This window comes from Lepisma saccharinum, chromosome 14, assembly GCF_977018435.1.
Source record: "Lepisma saccharinum chromosome 14, izLepSacc3.1, whole genome shotgun sequence".
NCBI lineage: Eukaryota > Metazoa > Arthropoda > Insecta > Zygentoma > Lepismatidae > Lepisma > Lepisma saccharinum.
This window is the reverse complement of record NC_139242.1, coordinates 28,430,589-28,447,214: the sequence shown is the minus strand read 5'-3', so window position 1 is coordinate 28,447,214 and position 16,626 is coordinate 28,430,589. Positions and strand designations below refer to the sequence as shown.

The window sequence follows — 16,626 nt, the reverse complement described above, 5'->3', positions numbered from 1 at the left end:
GATAGTCTTGAACTATTTCAATAAGTAATATTTGAAAATGAATATGGAATGGATGGAAAAAAAATAATTGTAGCAAATTTTCTTTATTGACACTTGGGGTTTAGGGCATGACCCTTCCACTTATTACACCCTGGACTGTATTTTGCAGACTAGCGAGGGTCTGGCATCTACGGCCAGTATGTGTAGGATTGTGTGTGTGTTGTCCTTTGTGTGCTTAGTGCCACTTTACAGCCTCAGCTTTTAACCAAGGTAAGAAAATTTTAGTCCTCCGACATTATAGTTATGTTATATTAGTTGCATTTTAGTTATGGTAAGGGGCTCGACCCCATATAATATGACAAGTGCAAAATAGCCTAAGTGCTGACACACCCATGATTTCAAATTCTATCTGTCTATCTTTATTAAGGCTCAGCTGAATCTTTGGCATACGCAAGTGCATTTGTTTTCAAATTTTCATCTTCCGAAAAACTGCTATGATATTACAAAATCTGAAACATTCACTTTAATTTCTGTGTTGTTTGCTTTCCCTGTTGCTTACATATTCACAATAGTTTTGTTATTACGTTAAGTCTATTAAACTATTGGTAATACCTAGACAACAGGTGCAGCAAACCACACGAAGATTCATGAGAATGCCTCAGAAGGAATTTTAAACATATGTAATTTTTCAAATTTTGGAATATCAAAGCGGTTTTCCGAAATGAGAGGAAAATTTGGAAAAAAATGCCTTGGAATCAGCCAAGGTCCAGCCACACCCTAACAGTTGAAATGGAGAATTAAGGAAGCACAAAATTCTCTTGCTCTAGTTCTTTGTGGCCAGTGCACCCTTATTTCATGTTATCTCGAACTGCTGACATGATCTGGGTTTTTCGGTTTTTGAGAAGAGCAGGTCTCTTCCACTTTTTCTGAGACAGTTTTAAGCTTTCCTTACCTTTTTAATGTGTTGTGTTTGTCCAATGGAGGACTGTTTACAACCTGCATTTTTTAACCTTTTTTTGAGGGGCTTTTTACATCCCTTTTTTTATCTTTTTAAACTTAAGGTAAGGGTTTTTGGTTAAGGGGATCTTCCCCGCATTCATTGCAGGCTGCAAAATGGCCTGATTTGCCGACGCACCCAAAACTTTTAACTCAATCAATCAATCATCTGGGGCTTCAAAAGAAGTGGCAATGCTTACATGTATCTATGTTGAATGCATTACTTAGTCTCCATTGACAAGGGATGGAAAAGGGGTGTTAAAAAAAATGCAAGAACTGTATCTGATTTAGTCTCATTAGACTTAAGTTCATATGAAGTAGTACAGTCACATCTCTTATGAAGTAAAGGTTTGTTTTATCATATATTTAAATAACACTTTGAAACGTTTTCCAGTTGATGTCGATTTTGTATGTCATTATACCATTACAAATCTAAAGACAATCTTTGAGAAAATTATTGTCTACACATGTATATAATACTGGTATATTGTATCTTGGAATGCCCTTCATATAAATATAATTTATATGCAGGTGCAGGTGAATTTGGTCAACGTAGTGTTCTTGATCAAGCTGAAGAGTATGTAGAATGTGCAAAGCAACATCCATTTTTCTTTACAACACCACAGGTTAGTGCATTCTTACTTGTCTTATTTATTCTTCAAGTTTTAGCGTAACACATATTTTACTATAGTAATAAAGACATAAAAAATAAGGGTATGCCAACAAGAATGTTATTTACATGTAAAGATACGAGATTCAAGGGAGAAAAATAAATTCCCACAGTTAAATAATATAATTTATCAAAGATTTTGAGCAATTTCTATTACAATGAACAAGTTGGCCATTCCCAACTAAAATATGTAAATGAATTCATTATATGCAAGTATTCTCCAGATGTTTTCAAAATTTGTTCCTATTTCACAGATTTGTTTAGGAAGGTTTTTTTTTGGAGGGGTATGAAAGCTGTTCTATGAGCAATTGTGGGTCCAATACATTCCATGTGTGAAAAAAAATCTGAGTAAGCATTCACCATGCTACAGACTGTTTAGTAGAAATGTGCAAATATGTTACTAAACATTGTTTATTTAATTTTCAGAACACATATTGAATATTTTTGTGCATTCAAAATATTTTACACATTTTTAGCACCTAAAAATCTGTCCCCTGCTTATGCCATAGCACTGTGTGGCTATATTGGACTTTTCTCAGTAGGGCAAATGACTTTTCCTCCAAAATTTTTGTGGTTGTCTCTATATGTTATATGACACGTTAAGTTTTTACCTCTTTGTAACTAATAATAAAGAAAGAAGAGAAAGGAAAATATGAATTGAAACCAACCTGTGACCATTTGGACATCAGATTCTTTATCCTTGTTTGCTTACCTGAAGACTGTTGAAACAGCGTAATTATTGTGTGGTTTTTTTTTTTTTTAATGACAACAAAAGTAAGTGAAAAATCACATTATTAATAATGTTGGAATAAGGCGTAAGCTATGATTTAATGGCCTTTTCATTTTTCCAGGTTACATTTAGTTTTTCAAATGGAATTGAGAGTACTTTAGCTTGCATGTTGGAAGACAAGGGAGTGGTGGCTGAAGGGGAAAGGTTGTCCGATAGTTGTCAGTGGACAGAAGTTTGTGTTGAAAATAGCAGCTTACCGGAAGAACTTAGTTTTGATATGATCCCAGAGGAAGAAACAGAAAATAAGCTTTGTGAATCAGTAACAAATATTGGTTCAGCAACTAAGCTAAACTTGGATGTGACAACAATGATAGCCTATGTTTCATCATTAACCAATGGAAGATGCCATTTTGTGTTTAAAGAACCACTGTTAACTATTCAGGCAGAATGGGAAAGAAAGAGGCCAGTCAAACCTATATTGGATGAATTATTTCAAGGTACGGATTACATTTAAATGTTAAAGAGTATACATTATTTTAAATTGCCATATTTTTAATATGATTATTGTTATTTAGCATTGCTTTTCTGCCACTTTTGGCTAATTGCGAGGATGAGGATGAGTGATAATTGGTGAATACTCACAAAGAACACCCATGCTCAGGCCAGGATTCGAACCCAGGACCCCTGGCATTGTAGTACACTCTGCCACGGAGGTCTGCAAATTGCTCATATTACCACAAGTGACATGTAAGATTAAGCTTGCAATAATGTACATAGGTGAAATCTTGAATTTACCTCTTTTGTGCATAATAAACTAAATTACTTTGGTTAAAAATATTCTTCCTACACATTGCATTTTCTGAGCTGTGAATACACTACTGTACTTAGGAAAACTTACAATTAAGGATTTAAAGTATTTAATTCATAAAAGAGGAATAAAAAATAGTTAAAGGATAAAAGTCCTAGGATTTAAAAAATGGATTGTGGCCACAAGCAGTCTTGCGTAAAATATGCACATCACCATCTTACACCCCTGTAAACTCCTTTTAACCTTTCTTAATTTCATTTTTATCCTTTTAATGTGGTTTCTTTGGACTATGCTGAGGAAGGATTGGGCAACAGGTCCAAAATGTTGTTGTTTTTGGAAATAACCTGTTAAACCACACCCGACTTGTGTTTTATTTATTAATCAATTTGTAAATTCTCACTTTATGATTAATTTTACAGATGAATTAATTGAACACCGAAGTATAAATCTCCTTTTATATTTGAGGCTGGAAAAAATGGTATATTTTTTGTATTTGTATAGGCATTAGTAACAATGGGTGCAAGTTCTTAGTGCATTGTTAAATTTTCTTTGTTGCCACACTGTTTTTGCTCCATGTGTTACTTGAATTTCAATAAGAATAAAGGTAATCGATATATTTTCTTCTAAAATTTTGACTTTTTGTTTAAGTATTCAAGATATAAAAGTCATGTGCTGAACTTGACTAAAATAATATAATCATTTTCCATTGTTCAAGTGTTCTCCATCTGTCTCTTAGGAAAAGAGCTTATATGTTGTGAATCTGCTGCAAGAGACTTCAAAAGCATTGTGAACACCCTGGCTGGTTTAGAGGAGAAGCAACGTTCGGCAGAATTGATGGAGAAAATCTGTGTGGTTCCTGACCAGTTATCGCAAAGGGCAGAGGCACTTGAACTAAGTGGTAAAGTAAAAACTCGTTCTCGGATAATATTTGGAACTGGAGATGCTTTAAAGGCTGTGACAGTGACTGCAAATGAAGGTTTCGTTCGGGGTGCAAGGAGTCAGGTATATGCAATTTTATATATACACAATCATTATACAGGGTGGTCCAAAAGTATGGAGACACTCTAATAAAAGTTGTTCTGCACACACAAGGTTTGTAAAGGGAGGAGGAAAATATTATAGGGCATATGATGACCCCTTAATTGAATAGGAAATTTTCTCAGGAGTTCAATGCTATGCTTATTGTTACACTAGCACCAGCCATGACAAAGTTATTAACGTTTCTTTGTTTGTTTTATCATTGCAGGTGACATAACACAGCATGGCTTTGATGCAAACAGAACATTCAGATCGTGCGAAGCACGAGGGTGATTGCAGATGATTTCAACCGCTGTGTTTGGGGTGACAACAACAAAGAAACGTTAATAACTTCATCACAGTTGGTGCTAGAGCAACAATAAGCATACCATTGAACTCGTGAGAAAATTTTCCTATTCAATTGAGGTGTCACAAGCTATGGTTTCCATTTAAAATTTTTAATTTGAAGTAAAGTGTGTCATTGAACTTTTATTCTGCTGTCTCCATACTTTTGGCCCACCCTGTATATATATATATATATATATATATATATATATATATATATATATATATATATATAAAAGAAGGAGAAAGGAAATTCTCACCAGACAGTGAAAAAGTTTGAATTTTCGCAGACTTTATCGCTGCATCATCAGTGTAAGAAGAAAGACGGAACCGGAAGTTGGAGACCTGCAAAGTTGCCAGGTCTAGATAAAAGAAGTAGTAGTGCATAAAATGGAAAAACCATTGTTTGGTCACCAGGCTCCTTGAAAACTGAGTGGGAGGATGAAGTCAGGTGGGTCAAGATTGGGTGGGGCTGGTGGATGGGTTGGGGAGGGAGTGGGATGAGGTGGGGAGGGGACTGGGTGGCCTTGTTCAGGCCAGGTGGAGTGGTTGCACTCATGGCAGATATATATAAGCCGTCTCCCGTCTTTTGCGAACTGAGGTGTTGGCTGATTTGGGTAAGAGATGGATGATCACTACCCGGAAACAGTCGTTGAAAGGGATATTGGTGATTGGTATACGATTATCCATCTCTTACCCCAACCAGCCAACACCTCAGTTCGCAAAAGATGGGAGAGGGCTTATATATCAGCCATGAGTGCAACCACTCCACCTGGCCTGAACAAGGCCACCCAGTAACTTACCACCTCATCCCACCAGCCCCACCCAATCTTCACCCACTCGACCTCACCCTCCCACTCACAGTTTTATATATATATATATATATATATATATAATGGATAAAAGAAAGGAGGGCCAATAGGGCTAAATAAAAAGCAAAGAAGGAGAAAGGAAACGCTCACCAGACAGTAAAAAAATTGCATTTTTGCAACCTTTATCGTTGCATCTTCAGAGTAAGAGGAAAGACGGAACCGGAAGTTGGAGACCTGCAGAGTTGCCAGGTCTCGATCGAAGAAGTGTGTAAAACTGACTCCAGGCTCGTCGAAAACCGTGAGTGGGAGGGTGTGGAAGGGGGGATAAGGTGGGGAAGTTACTGGGTGTGCTTGTTCAGTCCAGGTGGAGTGGTTGCACTCATGGCTGATATATAAGCCCTTTCCCATCTTTTGCGAACAGAGGTGTTAGCAGGTTGGGGTAAGAGAAGGATGATCGCTACCCAGAAGCAGTCATTGAAACTGATATTGTGGTGGTTGGTATGGACGGCGACAGTGAAGTCCAGGTTGTGGGTGGAGGAGCAGTGGTAATTGATGCGGAGGTTGAGGGCAGTTGATGTTTCCTCCAGGTAAAAATCAATACAGATTTTGCAGGTGAGAATGTAGATCAGGTTTGAAGTGTGGCAGGTTCTTTTGGGGTGGAGGGTAAATTTGTGGCCGTGTGCACCTGGAGGGTGTGTGAGGTAAGAGAATAGGGCAGGTTTTGCACCTAGGGCAGTTGCATTTATGGGCAGGGGGATGTTGTTTGTGTGGTGAAGGAGTGTTGTGGACCAGGATATTTTGTAGGTTGGGGCATTTGAAAACCACTCTGCACTTGTCGGGAAATATGTTTTTTGTTTCAGTATCACTATGGAGAAGAGAGTGTAGTGCGTGCCTGATTTTGTTGAGGTGGGGATGATATTGGGTGAGAGTGCAGGTGGGTTGGTGGCAGCAGGTTTCTTGGTGGTAGTGGTGTGTGAGACAGCTCACCATATTTGTTTGGTGACCAGGATGGAGGGGTATCTTCAGTTGATCAGGGCTTGGTGTAGGCGGAGGTTATAATTCTGGCGGGAGGTGGGTGAAGTGTTAAGGTGCTGTCCCTTGAGGGACAGGGAGAATGGAATGGCTTTTTTTAGTGTGGATCGGGTGGGAGCTGGAGAAGTGTAAGTATTGCATATGGTTGGTGGGTTTTATGTGGATAGAGGTTTTCAGATGTCTTCCCTTGATGTGCACGTCCACATCCAAGAACGTGATCTGGTTGAAGGAGTGGGTCCAGGTGAAGTTTATAGAACGGAACTGATTGAGTTGGTCCAGGAAAGCTGATAAGGATGGTTTTCCATGTGACCAGAGCATGAAGATGTCATCGATGAAGCGGAGCCAGAGGAGGGGTTTGAGGGGTTGGGTATCCAGGAACTCTTGCTCAAGTTTGACCATGAAAAGGTTTGCGTTGGATGGGGCCATTCTGGTACCTATGGCTGTACCTCGGATCTGTAGGAATTGTTGGTTTTCAAAGGCGAAATTGTTACATGTGAGGACAAGGTGGGTTAGGTGGGTCAAGAAGTTGGTGCTGGGGTTATGAGGTTGCTATTGAGGTAGAATTCTATGGAGTGGAGGCCATGGGAGTGGGGTGTGTTGGTGTAGAGGGAAGTGATGTCGATGGTGTTTGGGGACAATGGTGGAAGGGTGCTGATTTTCTGGAGGAAGTGGTTGGTGTCACGGAGGTAGGAGGGCAGAGCTTTCACAAGAGGCTGGAGATGGGAGTCAACAAAGGCTGAGATTCGTTCTGTAGGTGAGTTATAGCTGGACACAATGGGTCTATCAGGATTGCCAGGTTTGTGAATTTTGGGCAGTAGATAGAACACCTGCGGGGGTTATCAGGAATAAACATGGATGTGGTAGGAGCTGTCAGGCCTTCAGGGGGCCACGGGTGTGGTTGAAGTCCTGGATTTTGTTGAGGTGTGCGGAGGATAGGTCAACTGTGGTGGGTTTGTAGATGAAGGAGTCGGCCAGCTGGCGAGTGAGAGTTCAAGACCATGAGGTTTGGTTGATTGTGAAGGTCATTTAGGAATGAGCTGTCAGAGGTGGTGGAAATGATAACGGTAATGAACCTTCCCAAGGGATGGTTGGCTGCAGGACATGCAAGCACACACACAGACAAATAATTTTAAGAAAGTGCTTTTTGAAAACAATAAAAACTTGGGAAAAAATCTTGAGTTCAAATTCCGAGTACAATATGAACGTTTATGACTCCTCATCAGTACCATGAGTTCGTTAGTCATTTTTATTGTCACATCACAATTAAAGTTCAGAAACCATAAAAGTGACCTGAAATGGCAAAAATGTAAATTAGCACAGCGAGAAAAGAGATAAGATGTTTTGTGTATGTAATTTGACCCTTGTACAGTTTTTCACTACTTTGACAAAGTACAATACACCAACCCCCAACCCTACCACGAATATACAAATTTCAGATTGTTAGGCTTATCGGAATGTATTGAGTTCTCATACTTTCGGACAAAAGATTGATGTATTTAAAAATAATACTACTAAAACCAAAAAAGTTGTTTTTTAGCATAATTTCTTTCCTTATTGGAGAAAAAGGAACTGTTTCCAGTAATTCGTCGGTACCCAAAATACTCACTTTCCCCATTTCATAAATAATAAGATTTGAAGCCATGTTCTATTGTGATGCAAATATTGGAATTACTCCCCCATGCTTCTTGGGTGAAATGAAAGGGAATCGGGGAAACCAATCCTCTTATCACCCACCCTATATAGGTGATAGACTGGGGTAACTGAAAGCACGGACTTTCAACCATTGCACTGGCCGGAGGTTTCGAGGTGAGGAGGTGGGGGATTAAACCCAGAAATATTCCCTTCCCTTTCTGGGGCAGGCTCTACCCAAAACTTGTCTGGCTGTGGAAAGACTCACTGGAGTAACTCCTTCCAGCCTGCCTGGAGATTGCACTGAGGGGTGAGAAGCATGTTAAAACAAAAAAGTGTTGCATATGAACTGTGCCTTCGAAAAGACAATAACTATTGTGATTTTAAATGTAATTAGATCCGTGAGATCATTGATCTATCACTGCTAGACTCGCTACTCCTCAGTGTATGTCGCTGTGTATGTATATCACAGTGGTGTATTTGCCCATGTTATCTGCTTTACTGCTGGTAAACCAACTTTTTTTCATATACATTGACAGAAAATTTGTCGGGATTGTGTTTTTGTTTTACTTGCATGATGTTGTATTTCTATTGTATCTAATTAATATATGTAAAATAAATATGTACAATAAATATGAATTATTCTGAAAAGCAAGTCAAATTTTCAGAATACGCCACTGATATATCATGTGGAAAAAGTTGTTGAGCTTTTAGGAAATAAATATCAGTTTCCTCATCTTGAATATGAAATTATGAACACAATACATACGTATAAAGCACAATAACAAATTTAACAGTTCCAAAGGAATGTTTGAGATATCTTCATTTTACATGAATGATTTCAAATAAGTTGTCAGTGAGGAACATTTGAACCAGCATGTTATACTAAAATAGGATTTTCAGTGTTCTGGGAATGCCAAGGAATTAACCTGACTGAAAAAAATCCCAAAAATGTTCTTTAAAAAATAAAAAACTTAAGGAATATTAAACATGATTGTTTAAGGTGGAATCTAAACCACTGTGCAATGTGTCTCCACCAGGTGACACCCCTTAATTACAAGGTGACTGTGATACCACCCATTGTGTATGCTGCAAATTTTGATTTTTCACTCATTAGCAATTACCATCTTTTCCACAGCAGGTGTTCGTTTGCAGAGAGTAATTTGAGGGGGAAGGAGGAAGAGGTGTGTTGCAGCGTGAGCTAAATTTTCATATTCCCCACTTCAAACATCTGCCTTCCTTCACCAAGTTATAAAAGTAAAAACAATACTGATGGATATTGAAATATATTTTAAAGTTGCTGGAAAAGTCAGACAATTTGTGTAGACAAAATGAGTGGAAATCCTGTTCCACACTTTCCAATTTTTCTTTGTATAGAGATAAGTTACAGCAAAATGATAGGTATTTCGTTTTTGATAAAAACAAGAAATGTGAAATAACACATTGTAATGTTAATTTTTCATATTTCTAAAAGGTGTGAGGTGCATTTTCCTACCTTGTTTTGTCACGAAATGAAATGCAAAATAGACTTAATAAGAAGACTTAAGCGAGTTACTAAATTATTTCTGCGAAACTTGTAAATGTTCTATTAATTTTGCCAGAGGCCACCAAAATGTATGAACATTTACAAGTAAGTTTCATGGAAATAATTTAGTAACTCACTCACGTCTTCTTATTATCAACCACCTTTTTTATTACCCCTAATATGAATAGACTCTTAAAGATGAAATTTATTTTATTTACCAACTCAACACTTTCTGAAGTTTGAATTATCCTGTGAGTTACGCAATTCACGGAAAATTGATTAATTCTGCTGTAAATATTTGAGAAGCAAAAATAGACCCCTTCATACAGAAATAAACTTAATACTGCAGTAACTACATAAATGTGCTATTAGAAGGGATATGTTTATTTTAGGTAATAAGTGCATTTTTAAAATCAAATTTAGGAATATATAATGTAATTTTATACACCACTTTTGAACAATTTTTCACTGCTATAACAAAGCAATTTTATTTTATTTACTGTTTTTGTACCAACATTTTGCTTTTTTATTTACCAAAAATATGTGCCTCCAGTTTTATTTGCATACCTAAAAGTAAATCATTGCAGTGATTAAAAACTCATACTGGTGTTTGATACTTTCTTCTAGTAACTTACATACGTAGTTTTCTAACCCATAACTGGATCTTTTTATGCATATTTTTCAGGGAATTGATTTTCCGGTTGTTATTCACGAATCCAGAGCTTTAACAGAAGGAAAAGAGAAAGATGGTAAATCAATTGAAGAATGTTGATTCAGTTTTGATCATTTTATTTTATGTTGAAAGTAAAATATGAACTATATTTTTGAGTTTTGTTTGATAGAATTTGTAATATTTTGCAGGAATAAAGCAGTTTATACAAGTACTTTTTTATCTTACACATTATCCTTGATTTGACCAAGTTGTATCTAATGCTTTCAACAGTGGCTTATTAATGATCTGTGGCAACCTAGGCTGAAGTGGCTCTTGGGCGCCCCTCAACTTTAATCAACATAGCATAGTACAGTTTCTGTAAAATACAGTAAAACCTCGATTTTTATGTATTTCAGGGGACCAAGCCAGAAAAAGTTAAAATTTGGGAAAATGTAATATCAAGGAAAATTGTATAACACTTACTATGGCACCATCAAGATTGAATGTATATTGCAGAAAAATGGAACATAAAATGGGATCATAACAAAGTAGATGTATATCGTCATTAAAAACAAGAAAAGAAAGGAGTTTCCTTATTGTCATTACACTTCAGAATTTGTTTTTACCGTGATATCATTGATTCAGAGCTCAGCGTATACATTAATTTTAGGCATAGATTTTGCAGTCAGACAAAAGACAACCAGCTTGAAGGGAATTGTAAGCTGTTTACTTCCATGGATTTCACACAAAATGTTATGAACCAAGTTATGGATGTGCCTGTTACGAAGAATTTTTTATTTTGTGTAGTGAGTGCAATGTTTTCAAATAACACAAACACGTAATTTGAACTGGATTTACTCCAAATCTCTCTCCCTCCTGCCACTGAAGGTTTTTTAATCAGATTTAATCAACACTTTTATTTCTTGTGGTACACTGTAGCAGCACTTTTATTTTTCATAGATATGAATGATAAATAATTATTCTTTGCCTTATATATATGTAGCAAATGAAAAGGAAACTACTTGCTTTGGTCTGAATCTACCTCATATGAATGAGTTAAAATTTTTGGATGCGTCGGCGCATATGGCTATTTGGCACTCTTCAAAATGTACAAGGAAAAATTCTCGTATCCACAACTTATCTTAAAGTTAAAAAGGGGGGGGGTATAGAGAGACCTGCACAGCACATACACAACTCATTACAAAGGTCAGGATAGACTAAAAACTTCCTCAAACAGTATAAGAGGTCTGTTCTTCTAAAAAAGAAAAAAAAAACATTTGTTAAAACACTGTTGTCATCTCCCAACATGGATGATAAATGGTTAGAAATATTAAAAGTTTTGAAGGAAAGTAAAATTAGCTCATTTGGTAAGAATATGCCAAGCATTTAAAATAGCATTAGACACAATAGATATGCATAAGTCTCCATACAAATGGTGAAAATGGTGACTAATGTTTATTTTTCCTTTTGAGGCAGGTGAACCAATGAAAAAGAGATGCCACTAACGAAGGAAGAACGGATTGACATAATTCTGTTGGCTGGGAGTGGTACCACCCATCATGTAGCACATACATTCAATGCAACCCACAGAATGCAGATAACCCATGACACCGTGGCATATGCATTACCCTCCTTTCATCTGTTGCTGTCTTTGGTCTTCCAGGCCTGCTTTCGTCGGCAACGGAACCTGTCCTTCTGAATTTCTTGATAAGTTCGGCCACAGTGTCATGGGTTATCTGTGTTCTGTGGATTGCATTGAATGTACGTGCTACATGACGGGTGGTACCATTCCCAGCCAACAGGATGATGTCAATCTGTTCTTCTTTCGTTAATGAAATCTCTTTTTCCTTGGTTCACCTGCCTGAAAAGAGAAAAATAAACATTAGTCACTGTTTTCACCATTTGTATGGAGACTTGTGACTCACCCTGTATGTATGCATGTAAACGTGTGTGCAAGGGTAATTATTATAAAAAGGGGTAGAAAGGAGGAGATTATTTCACAAAAAAAAAACTTGTCCTTAAGAAACCTAATCAAATACAGAGCATTCCCTAACATTCGCTACGAGACTCGGCGGCACGCAGCCCAGTGTCAGCGCTTGTCTTTGCTGGTGAACGGGGTCCATGACAGTCGCACGCTACAGTGTTTTTTTTCGCTCTCTTTCCCTTTCTGTTGACGTTGCAGACTGACGCCAGTATAATCCTCCCTCAGAAGTTGTGCTGAAGATTGTGGCTTAATATGGCACCACAAAAGTTACATTACAACAAAGGATTTATCTTGTCGAGTGTTACTTCGGGAAGAGGAATTGTGGAGAAGTGCGACGACGTTTTGCAACGAAATTTCCTGATGTTCCCGTTGCACATAGGACCACTATATTAAACCTCGTAAAAATGTTTAGAGTAACAGGGTCAGTTCTGAATAAAAGTGGAAAGAAAAATGGGGAAATCTAAAAAATAAAGTATACAAAGACAATCTGCACACCATCTGTGAGTTAAAAGAGAGTATTGTACGAGAAATCGGGAGAATTACAGTAGACAAACTTGCTCGTTGTGACTTTTTTCCTACGTTTTTGTATTTTCGCGTGGAAAAGCATCACAATTCCTCATTTCTTCGTACGCCTTGCGTCTTGTTTTGTTTTTGGTTGATTATAATAGTCCCCGCTAGAGGTCTCCACTGACCTCTCGCTCGACGCTCCCTTCTCGAGCAGAAGGCTACAGCAGTTCCGACTTCACAAGCTTCGCGAAAACAACGACGTGACTTGGGTCACTAGAGGGAGACAGCTTCATAGTGTGTTGCATGGTTAAGTGTGCAAGTTGCCTCGCGGGCAAGACTTAACCTCTTTTCTGACTTCATTTGCACGCAACATACGATATATTCTCTCTCTGAATTTGGACGATTCAACGCGAGGCCAAACTCATTTTTCCCTGATAAACTTTATACGCGTAAATGGAAAGTTGCATTTGACGAATGCGTGAACTTTATCGGCGTCCAGTTAGATTTGGGCATTTTTCTCACAACCCGAATCAGGATCCAGAATTGTGACTGAGGATGACTCGATGGACGTTTCTAGACGTTATGCCAATGTTCTGATGACCGAACGAGAAGGAAGACAGGACTTCTTTTGATCAACCGTCCTTAGCAGTGTTGAATTGGTGACTGGAACTCCTTGCGCAGCTTAACGGAGGTATGTACAGTGTCGTCTCCCCTCCTTTATTTCTGCGAAGCCTAAAGATCGTGAACTGTGATAGATTGGTATATCTTTAACGTGATTGAGTCAAAGGTTTAAATGAGTAAAAAAGGACTAAAAGAGCGAACGGCGGAAACACTAGCTATTCTAAGTTGCAACTAACGTACATTATCTAATTAAACAGCAACGAGTAGTCATATTGATTGCGTTTCAATAATAACGTGAATTAACTTGCGATGTTTGCGTAATTATTAAAGTTTACCAAGGCGTACGCGAGACACTTGACATGCACCATTGCGACTTCTTAAATGTTGAAATAATAATCACGCGAGGTTGGCACAAATTAAATTAAAATACTGGGAGCATCAAATAGAAGTAGGGAATATAGTATTACTTATTGTCAAAAGGAACGCTATGTGGCAAAAAACTAGATCATTTTTTGATAAATTGTAAATGTTTGAATTCTTGGCATATTAGGTTTTAAAATGTGTAATTAAAAGGGTTCAATTGGAACTATGTCCGTGTTCTAGTACTTCGTTAAAATTTTGTAATATATATATATATATACATATTTCTGACATGTCAAATGACAAATGGTAGAACGACAGTAAGAATTGTTAAAGTTGCAATTGAGATGAATTCTTAAATGATACACTAACTAGGTTTGTACACGATAAAATATTATTCATGTTGTTGTTATTTGAGAAGTTAATTGTTCTTGTCCAAGATTGGATATAATAAATTTGTGACTCAAAAAATCTTCAAAATTTGCATACTATTCTGTGCCTGCCCCTTTTTTTGTTTATAAACTTCGCGTAAAGAAAAAGGAGAAGGAACAAAATTATTATTAGTAAGGAAAACAAGTGATGAAGTTTATGGAGTGATGTTGATTCTATACATGCATTTATATTGGATTAGTGTGCGTATTTTCTGAGTTGCAGGATCTTTTACAAATTGGTCAAACCTGAGTGAAATTTTCCATGATATTTGTGACCACGTATTTTGAATATAATTCTTTTTTTTTTTTTTTTTGATTGTGTGAATAGTGGATTACAACCCCTTTCTTTTTTTGAGTTCACATAAATAATAATTATTGGTTCTCTTTTGAGACTGAGGCGGCAGCGATAAACGCAGGCCATAACCCTCAACAATTCGAGATTGTAACTGTTGGTTGTAGCTTAACCTTAAGCGCGTACAACAAATTGATCCCGGACCTCTCCTCGCTTTCCACGAGGCTATATTGCCCTTGTTTCCACGTACGCAACCAGCAGGTTACAACGTGTAAATGCCAATTTCCTTCGGAGATGCCAGGAATGTGCTGCAGCAGAGGGACATCATTTTCAATACCTTCTGTAGGCAAGGTTAGTACACAATATGAAAACTGTAATTTTAATAGCTGATTCTAGCAACTGTCGTGGACCCGTTCACTGGGAAAGACAAGCGCTGATGCCGGGCCGCTTGCCCCCGAGTCGCCTAGCGAATGTAAGGGAATGCTCTGTACTAACCTTGGCCAAGATCGTTTGCCCCTAGTTAATCAGAAAATAAAAATATTGTAAAATTGGCTTGTCCACAGAGTGGAGGAGGAGAAATAAATTACATGAGTCATGATTTTCAGAAATTGTTTAAACGTAATCCATAAGATTTGATTGCAGTATAGTTATTAGGGGCCTACCAGGATGGCAAGTCTCACTTTTTAAAAAAAATGGAAATAACAACAAGTTTACTTATCAATAAGTTAAATTATTAATTTGGTAAACAAGAGGTATAAGAAAAAAAATATTCAAATTTACAAAAACTCACTTCAAAAAGGATAGCTGAGCCTAAAGTTACATATAGCTTTATTAATTTGGATTCAACAAATGACAAAACATGAAATCTGTTTTCTTTTATTGTATAACTTCATGCAAATTCAAGTTAGGCAAACAGAAATTTTCAGATGAGCTCTGTACATAATGTTTATAACTCAAATCGCATTAATGAATTGTTTGCAAAATTCTTCACCTCAAGAAGTTTGTCCACAGAGTGGAAATGTGATTTCAACAAAGTTGGAACCTAATCCCACAAATCTCATACAAAAGGCAACATGAGCACCTCCAACTGTCTCTTGAAATCACAATTACGTCCATTCCCTCGAATTTCCTGATGTGGAATGAACAGTGATGCAATCTGTCGATTTTTATAGTAACTTCTTACAGTTTTGATGTTCTTAGGGGGTTCTAAGGTGATTATGAAATTAATCACAATATATGAAAACTTAATTTGCATGATGGAAAGGAAGGTAAAAAAAAGTCCATATCCATAAATTTTGAATGTGGGCAAACCACGGAGGGGAAAATCAACATATTCTGTGCAAAATTCTGGAGAGGAAAACTTATTTCTGGAAGAAATAAAGCTGATGAATAGTATAACTAGTAACTAAATTAACCCCCACTGAAAAAAAATCGTAAATATTGCCGAACAAGTTTTCTACCGCCTTTTTTTGAGAATGCCCCATACGAGAGAGAGATATAGATGCTAAATTCAAAAATATTTTTCCTTTAAATTTCACAAACATGTGTTCTATTGTATCCCATGATGCACATACATTACTTACTATTCAGTAGATGATGTACTTCCTTCTTAAGAATAAAATGTGAAGGTTCAATTCGCATTATAAATGAACTTAGCCCCTTAAGTGTGGAATTTCTTGAACAAGTCGCTACTGGAAAATGTAGGTTTTTTGCTACAAAATATTGGGTTTTCATCAAATTTAGTATATGCCCTCCGCATTGTTCTGCTGTAGTGCGGAAGGCGTATATATATGCTTTATGTTTGTTTCAACTATATTTGATTCACTGTGGTGTACATAGTCTCACAGAAGTTTGGTGAGATAGTTCTAGCTGTAGTAGAAACAAAAAAATAGTAGCAATAGAGGAAAAAGAAGAAGAAGGGAAAAATTAATTTTGTCTTCTTCTTTTTTGTTTTTCTCCTCTCTTGCTACTATTTTTTTCTGTTTCTACTACAGCTAGAACTATCTCACCAAACGTCTGTGTGACTATATACGCTACAGTAAATCGAATATAGTTGAAACAAACATAAGGCGTATATATACACCTTCCGCACTACAGCAGCACAATGTGGAGGGCATATATATATACGCCCTCCACACTTAAGGGGTTAATCAACCTTTTCGATCTTAAGGGCAACAACATAACATTCATTAATATTTCTAGGGTGTATGACCACCCTTCTTGTCCACAAGGGGGA

At 37.2% G+C, this 16,626-nt stretch overlaps 1 protein-coding gene across 1 annotated transcript in view; it reads left to right on the top strand.

Annotated features, from left to right (window-relative positions):
• LOC145998321 (UPF0415 protein C7orf25 homolog) overlaps positions 1 to 10,418 on the top strand; it is a 10,646-nt gene extending 228 nt beyond the window's left edge. The window contains exons 2-5 of the mRNA XM_083134727.1: positions 1,507 to 1,601; positions 2,497 to 2,872; positions 3,920 to 4,185; positions 10,229 to 10,418. Coding sequence (XP_082990853.1) covers positions 1,507 to 1,601; positions 2,497 to 2,872; positions 3,920 to 4,185; positions 10,229 to 10,315 — 824 coding nt within the window. The 3' untranslated portion in view covers positions 10,316 to 10,418. The remainder of the gene's footprint in view (positions 1 to 1,506; positions 1,602 to 2,496; positions 2,873 to 3,919; positions 4,186 to 10,228) is intronic.
• Positions 10,419 to 16,626: the final 6,208 nt, after the last annotated feature.